This window comes from Phoxinus phoxinus (genome assembly GCF_949152265.1).
Source record: "Phoxinus phoxinus genome assembly, chromosome: 2".
NCBI classification, from domain to species: Eukaryota; Metazoa; Chordata; class Actinopteri; order Cypriniformes; family Leuciscidae; genus Phoxinus; species Phoxinus phoxinus.
Genome location: NC_136877.1, coordinates 38597006 through 38605666, shown reverse-complemented (window position 1 = coordinate 38605666; position 8661 = coordinate 38597006). Strand labels below are relative to the sequence as shown.

General features: G+C 40.3%; 1 protein-coding gene across 4 annotated transcripts; it reads left to right on the top strand.

The window, feature by feature from the left end:
- The first annotated feature begins 271 nt into the window (after positions 1-271).
- Positions 272-8600, top strand: vgf (VGF nerve growth factor inducible). 4 transcript variants are annotated; one of them, XM_079605158.1, is made up of 2 exons: positions 272-315; positions 4915-8600. In XM_079605158.1, exon 2 carries the CDS (start codon positions 4936-4938, stop codon positions 6883-6885), a length of 1950 nt encoding a protein of 649 aa, XP_079461284.1. In that variant the 5' UTR covers positions 272-315; positions 4915-4935; the 3' UTR covers positions 6886-8600. The 4 variants fall into 4 exon arrangements, with proteins under 4 accessions (XP_079461284.1, XP_079461285.1, XP_079461283.1 ...); XM_079605159.1 differs by lacking the exon at positions 272-315 and adding an exon at positions 556-667; XM_079605157.1 differs by lacking the exon at positions 272-315 and adding an exon at positions 685-753.
- The last annotated feature ends 61 nt before the right edge of the window (positions 8601-8661 follow it).

The window sequence follows — 8661 nt, the reverse complement described above, 5'->3', positions numbered from 1 at the left end:
AGCAATGGATGTAACCTATAGTCTATCCAGGCCAATTAAGGGATAGCTTATTGTAACAATTAGCATAATGTGACTGGATTTTGATTCATTCCGTTTTTCACTTAATTAGAACAGCCCTAAATGTCATGCTAGAACATTTACGCAAATAAGGTTAAAACAAGTTGTAGGAATGTTTAAATTGGAAGGTGGTGCTGGCATGTTGTCTGAAAGGGGAATTCTGTTTGGATAGTTATTGTGTCAGCAAGACTTTGTTTGTACGTAAGCGTGGGCAGGAAGCCTCTGTCACATTTCCAATCTAAGGGCAACCCTCCCACGGTTAGTTGTCTGAATCGATTATAAATGGATTTTTTTTTTTAAAGCTCCTATGGAAGGCTTCGAGTGTTGAAATTATGCTTGCTGTAGAGAGAGAGAGATTCATCTGGGGGAAGACCAAGATGCGGTGGATGCCGCCTCATTAACTCCCAGTCAGAGCCGGGGGGACAAACGATCCGTTTGCAAAGAACGCCAACGCGGCGTTTCCCGCGACGCACGCAGCACAAGGCGGAAATTATGGAGGTGGAAGAATTTCTCTTTCGGCGTCAAGAGATTCGTGGGATAGGTCATTTGTCAACCGAGTGTTGTTAATTCTCCAAGGCAGAACGTACCTCTTCTGTCGTCCTCTGCATGGGTGAAGTTAACGTAAACAGACAGTTGGTCGCAGAAACACTATCTTCTCTGACAGCCATGTAAAGCCTCTGTCAACTCATTCTCACCGTGAGCTAATCCAATTCCTTCATGTTTAACACTATAGATTTTTGATAGAATTCACGTGGCTGGATTATCTTAACTTTAATAATAGAAAACATCCATTAGGCTATCGTTTCGTCAGTAGCCTACCAGGTATACGTGCACCGTGCACGTAACCAAAACATGCACTTGCAAACGACTTTCGAGACTGCTATTCCGCATTAGTCTACTGTAGCCTATTAATGAACAAACTAGAGGTAGGCTACATGGCATTAAGATTTAGATCGATATAAACGGTTCTTTAATTAAACAAGGAAGGAGGTTTAAGCACGTTTAAAATAATTTAACTAATGGCCCTTAGCAATAGCACTATTATTACAGTGAGCCAAAATAACCTGACTTAATGAAGAAAAATTAAGGCAATGGTAACTAAGGCCAGTGCCAGAATCATCAGTGTTTTTGTCTGAAGATGGGAACGTTTGAGAACGCTTAGAGATTGCATGAAAAGAGTTTTGGACAAACTTTTGGAACCGTTGGATTTCTAAATTCTTTAGGCATGCACTAATTACCTGTGCAACTCGTCCTGCTTGATCCTGACACGTGGTATACATTCCCAGAGAGTTGGTTAGGATCACTGGCCCTGTAAGTCAGTTTCACTGGTGTTAACATGACACTTAATAAACAATTAAAATTTTAAAAGAAATATTTATGGTCTGCCAGGAAACAATCAGCTTAAAAAATTAATAATGATGGCACCAGCTATCTTTGTTAGCTCATGTAGATATAATGTACAGAGTTGCTTAAAATATTCAACAATTGCTTTATCATTGGCACCCTTGTGCCAAACATGACTTTAGTTTATTCCAAAAGGAGATGTTGGGGATGTGAGGGACTGACAGCCTCGGTCACCATAACTTTATTTGTATGTTGAAAAAAACGAGGATGTCAGTCCCTAACATCTCCAAAAATAGTTACTTAGGGGGTTTAATAATGTTCTTATTTGGGTGTATTTTCCTTTCAAAATGTAAGTTGCCAGTTCGTTCAAATAGATAAGAAATAGCATACAATGTGGACGAAAGATGATTGGTCATTGAAAATGAATGCTGACAAAAGCGAATGATTTCAAAATTCACTGGTTTACGGAGTATGATCTCTCTAACCAACCCGGTTTCAAGCAAACCATGACTGCGAGAATTCCTTGTACAAATTATACATTAAACTTATTGCCTTTTTTATTCAAAGGCTGTAATAAGATCACTCTGACATTTATTGAAGAAATCTTAAAATATGGAACTACATAACTTTACATTAGATGTGGCATATTAACGTAATAATTGTCCTCTGCATGTTACTCATGCTGAAATTGTGTTTAGGCCTATTCGATAGAATATTTTAAGATAAAATACATAACCTGTCGTCTCACTGTAATTTGCATGTTGGATGCATCCTACGTTTTTATTTTTAGATGGTCCAAAATGGATACCAACATAATACATGCCAATGAACATTGCACTGTAAATGTTTATTGTCCAATTTGCCTGGTAGATTTAAAATAAAAACGCTGCAAAAGCTTTCAATGGTAATAATGATGCATTTCAAACACTCATCAAAACATCCTGTAACATAATGTCACGACCTGGATACGGAAGAGGCACATACTCGCTAATGTAAAAAATCCAGATCATACCAAACATGTAGCCTATAATGCGCATTAATTTTGCATGCACTGACGATTCAAGCGCCAGCTGTTTCCTTTGTGAATTTTATGGTGTAATTGCATTTATGCGTTTTGTTAATGAGGCAATGTACATCATGATGAGGATTGTTGGTTCCTTTGTGTTGCGCTGTCAGTTTGCAGCTGCATCTTGGAAGGGACCGGTCTCGCGCTCCCCGTGTTGTCTAGCCCTCTATTCGGCGGAAAAAAAGAGTACTATTTCATTCATCCCGTTTCCTTCCATTCATCTGGGCACTGCAGCGTAGCGAAGACTCGGGGTTCGATCAGCACCAAAATTCTTATCAATGGAGAGAGTCAGTGACGTCAATGAGCTAGAATGACGTACAGTCACGTGGGCGCAGTGGGGCCGAAATAAAAACACGGAGAGCTGACCGTGGTACTGAAAATATCCCCATAGCGCCGTGCAAGAATAGCCAACCATACGGCTTACACAAACGATATTTCTGTACAAACAAAACAGCAACATTCAAACAAAGCATGTATTGTTGAAGTGGATTCATATACGTAAATCGCGAGACTTATTTAACTTAAATACAAAGTTTGAAGAGGACACAATAAGTGCGTCGGACTGCGCTGCCCCTGAGAGGATTCCCGGTAAGTCCCGGCTTTCTTTTTATAGTAACAGGCAACAGTAAGAAGGCTTGGGAAAAGTATATAATAATGTAGACAGAAGAAGCATAAATTACAAACGCAAACTGAGGCATCAATATTTTGCTGTATTAGCTTATATTACATGTATATACAGTATTTGGTGGTATAAAAGAACACAGAAATGTTAGGCATGTGTAGTAAAAATGTATTCTAAAGTAGGCTATATCCTTTTTTTATGTCTTTATATAAAAAGTGGACCTGATGAAAAAAAAATGCAGCAATGTAGAAAGTGAAAGTAGTCTGTAACAATTATTTGTGAAGGAAGGCATGCAACTTATTAAACACCACTAGTGATACTGAATATTGCAATGATGACTTTTATAATTGATGAAGGTAACGGGTGATCAATGGCACAGCTCTCATAATAATTATTACCACGCCCTTGCTCATGCTTTCATCATCTTTCTCATCACCATAGCATTAGATACCCAAAATAACTAGCCTACGTCGAGTCCAATCACAAAAGCGCACGAGAGACACTGACATAAAAACATGTTTTGCTTCTGTATGCTTTGACTTTTGCCTGCTGGGGTCCAATTTAAGTAGTCTATTGACATAAAATTCAACAGCAGAACATTCATGATCTGTTTTCATGTCTTTCAAATGTTGTTAATTGGGTTTAATTTGTGATAGAAGACGTTTAAATCTTAAATCTAATAGTCTCAAAGCAGAAGATTATAGGCCTACTAGAAGGTGTCTACAAGGCGTCTTAGAGCTGGATTACCTGCGTTCTTTGTTGATGAGACCTCCCCAGATGTCTCGGTCATTTAAGGCAGTGGACGAGGGTGTTACTGTTAGAGCTGTTGTTATATCGTGGAGACACGATTGATAAGACCAAAAAAGTTGATCTTTTCAAATTTGAGATGAGCTACAGACTGTTGTTTTTTAATAGAATTAAGAAAATTGTGCATGCCACGCAGCTGTCAAACTTTAGAAGAGTAAACCCATGCATCGTGAGCCAGTTGGCACAAATCCAAATTTCATGGAGTCTTTTTTCCATTTGAGTGAGAAATACTCGTATTTGTTTGTTTTTTGGAGCTCTAACTTGCTTTTCATGGTCATACAGATATTTTCAGATCATCCTTGTATTGCTGGCTCATTAACCTCCCACGCATCGGAAGGGATCCCTGCTAAGGCGCTTTTTCCTCCTATACATTATTAGCACCGCGCCGCGTGTGCGAGCAATCACATGCACAAAGCGCTTCAGAGTCCTCACGAACCGCACCAGCTCAAGCCGCAGAGCCAATTACAACGCCTTTGCAAAATCAGCTAAGCAGCAGGCAATAACACATCAATTATAGCTTAACAAAATATCCTCCCTCCTATGATTAAACCACGTTTGTGCGAAATATAAATATGCTTTGTGAGATATCTTCAGAATAGAAAAATCCTCACTGGATTTGACAATGAAAAATAAAGTATTTAGCCTACTTAAGTCTTTATTGTCATTAGTTCTTCCATTACAGGAATGAACACTTCATGAAATGCTCTCAGATATCAATTACAAGTAATTCATAAATGTTTTTGATGTAATATACAGTGAGTGTTGCATTCAGGCAGTCTGCAAAATGAATGTGTGTCCACCATCTTACCTGAGAAAAATCTTCATTCTGAGCGATGCACATGACTGTTTTTACTCAAGCTCATTTATTCAAGAATTTTTATGACAAAGGTATATCAAAAACACGATATAACTAAAGCATAGAAAATAGTTGTTTTTGGTCACATTGAGATCCATTTTGAAGGGCTCTTTTGTAACAGATTTGATCTTTGACCATTTATGCACTTTTTCTGTCTTTTAGGTTCAACACGTACGTGCGGTCATGAGCTGGTGCCAACAAACTTTAAATGTTCCCGTCATTTTCCTGTTCGTGTTATTTAGTCTCACAATCAAGCCTGCAACCTTCAGTCCAGTGACAGCAGCCAGCAACACAGTAAGTGAAAACTATGCAGCACCCTCCTCTGCTCAGCAACAGAGACAATATACTCAACCATCAGAGGAAAAGGGCGCCCTACATGATGAAAACGAAGAAGATGAGCTTTTCAAAGACGTGGATCCTAGAACCCTAGCAGCGGTCCTTCTCGAGGCCCTTAACCAACCTCAGAAGGAAAAGATGAGTGAACGAGAAGAGGAGGGAATGGAAGTGGAAAAGCAGAAGGATCTTCAGGGTGCAGACAGAGACAGAGATAGTCACAAAGAGCTGGAGCTGGTCATGGCAGCTGCTGCAGCGCAAGGAAAAGACGAGAAAGAAAGAGAGGAGGAAGAAGAGATAAAAAGGGTTGAGGAAGAGGAACGGCTAACGGAGAAAGTGACAAGCCACACCACTAGTCAGACGGTACCATTAAAAGAGCAGGTGGCTCCACAGGAGGGGGCCACAAAAGAGGAGATGATCAAAGAGGAGGAGAGGCAGGAGCCAGAGAGAGGAGAATTGGGGGAGGAGGAAGAGCAGCTGAGTCCAGAGGAAGTGAAGAATCTGGAGACTGTGTTAGAGGAACTGCAGAGCTACAGCACAGCCACTAAGAGAGAGCGTGACACGTCCACAGGCCAGAGGGGAAGCCGTGGGGAGTATTTTGATTACCTGGACCGTAATGGCCTCATGAACAACGAGATCAAGTCTAAAGCTAAAGACAATGACCTTGCCCTGTCCAAGAAGAAGCTAAAGTGGCAAATCGAACAAGAGAAGAACAAAATTCAGCCTTTACAAAGAGGAGGCAACTTCATGGATGACTTTACCAACAACCTTGCTGACCCAGAAGAAGAAGACGAGGAAGATCAGGAGGACGAAGAACAGCTGAGCCCTGAAGAAGAGGAAACTCGGGCCAAAGCAGAGCAAGAGGAGGTCCGCAGACAGGCAGCAGAAGCACAAAGAGCCAAGGCGGAGGAGGAAAAGCTTGCAGACATTGCATCTGACATGCTCCTGAAATACATTGTGAAACAGGACAAGAAAAAGTACCAAGACAACAATGGTGCAGAAGATAAGCGCTCTGATGAGGAGGACACTAGTGATGACGATGATGACATTGACCCACAGACCATTGATAAGCTGATTGAGATCTCAAGCAAACTGCATCTTCCTGCTGATGATGTGGTGGACATTATTAACGATGTGGAGAAAAAGAAGAAAAAAGATGCACCTGAAAATCTCCCATGGCAACGTCCTCTCGTGCCGCCTCCAGCCCCTGTTGCACCTTCTACTCTATTACGTAAACCTCCTCCCTCAAAGCCTCCTCAGCCGAACACGAACCCATTAAAAGCCTGGTTCAAAGACAGAGCCTCGGTCAAGCCCAGCAAGCAAGACATTTGGACGAGGCAGCAGTGGCCCTTTCGTACCTACCCTTCCTACAAGTTCTATCAAAAACCCTACAGAGGGTATTACCCCATCTACATCCCGCCTCAAAAACCCAAATCCCGCTACTATTCCAAGCCCTCTTTCTCCCTCAATGATGTCCTGGGAAACTCCCTGGACTATGACTTTGATTACTCCCCCAGACGGAAGTTGCGTCCCTGGGCGCAGTCTCACCAAAGAGCCCAACCAGCCTTCCAGCGGAACCTCTACTTCCCTCACCCTCGGACTTTCAAAGCCGTACCCATGCCTAAACCCCGGTCACCTCCACGTCGTTGGCCGTCCTTTTATTACCCAGCCCGAGCTCCTGTAGTCACCAGGGAAGATGATTACTACAGTCCGCCGAGGCAGCCGCCACAGGACAGCGAAGAGGAGCTGCAGAACTTCATCGAGAGGGTCTTCATGAAGCATCCTCGGATGTTTCAGTGAACTGACTGGGGGGGGGAAGAGAGCGATGACGAGGCGGAGGGGAAAAAAGAAAGTGAAAGGGAACAACTTAAAGACTGTTCATTGCCAACCTATCATGTTCTGGTTTCTTTTACTGAAATCAATTTCTTCACACTTATTTGCTTCAGATACAAAGTTTACCCCCAAGAAAGAACACAAATGGGATCTTCATGTCCATCTAACCACATCTTCCACCCTCAACCCCCCACCCCCCACCCCCCGGAGAGACTGACCAGCAAAGCTAATGGAGCGGTGAGAGGAAAGGGCACATCTTAAATACCCAACATTCAAGGAGCAGATACCGGATAGGATGAATCACCATGTTTTCATCCCTTCCAAAGACATTTAATTCCTTCTTATTTTGTTTTGTATATTTTGGACATTTCAAATCCCAGTGGTCAATATCATTGATCCGGGATAGCAAAAAAAATATTCTAATTGCACCTTTAAAGAACGCAAACACAGATTCATATAGACAGAAATGATAAACAATCACAGTGCCATAATGGTGGAAATATACATTTTGTTAATTCAATACACCAAAAGTATTAAGTCTTACTTGTACCTCAAAGTATTCTGCTTGAGCATTTACCATTTGTGCGTTCCCTTGTGAAGCAGAGGACACACTCGAAGTCTTGTACATATAATTAGTTTCTTATCGCTGTCTGCATTTTGAATTTTTTCCTTCAATGTGTTTATACCATTGTTTTTTTAACGCAAAAAAGGTAGAAAGTTGGTGCAAAAGACATTCATACATTCCAACGATTTCTAAGAAACAAATGTATTATTTCATAGAAGCTGTTTTGAATACAAATTTGAATTGCCTTAAGACACTCTCTTCCCCTTTTCAGATGAACAGCATTTTTGGTCACAGACTGGCTGAAAGGTTTGTTCTCAAGCTCATAAACTTTATTCAGTGGAGCTGGGAAGCAGTGATCAGCCTTTTGACTTTGTTTTACAAATAAAACGAATATATATATAAAGACAATTTAACATTTATTTCATGTTTGTGGTTTTAAATGTGTCAAATGTTCATGGATTATTTTGCCCCTATAGGCCAGTTACATCTTACCCAAATCAATCACTGGGCTAATTTGAGAGCTCAATCCAAATAGCATAGACAATCTATTCATTTAAATTATTCACATGGGACTTAATCAATCTAGATCTACTAAACATCAATGTTAATGGTAATTAAGTGAAAATTTAAATAAAAATCAGTAAATCATATTTTCCAAAAAAAAGAAAGAAAGATTAATCTAGCCGAAATTGTCCCAAATGAGATGAATAAAATGTACCAAACTGGTGCCTGTCAATCTAAAAAAAAAAAAGAAATAAATAATATTCAAATGTAAGGGGGAGGCATACACCGTTCTAATTTTCTTTAAATGATTTGAAAGACTGACAGATGGAAGCTAGGGGAAAAATGGATGAGGAGAGCTGAACCAGTGTGGAGGAGTAAAATTTCTGCACGTTACTGTAAACTTGCATCTAAAATGTGTTGCTTCTTTAAAGACATTAAGAGCATTGAAAAAAGTACAAAAAAAGACGAATGACTAGTGTATGCCATTGAGTCTTGTGTGAGGAAATAATGTTTATGTCCTTTCTAGATGTATCTTGTACGTAACATAATAAACATGCGTTTGCTGGATGTAAATAACCGCATGTTGATGACTAGTTTTGCTACAGAGAGAGAAATAAATAAACTTGACTATTTTTTATTAAGATTGTTTTTTTTATTATTCCTTCTTGTAAAGA

Excerpts from the sequence above, each read along its gene's own strand:
- vgf (XM_079605158.1), top strand. The coding sequence starts at position 4,936 with ATGAGCTGGTGCCAACAAACTTTAAATGTTCCCGTCATTTTCCTGTTC.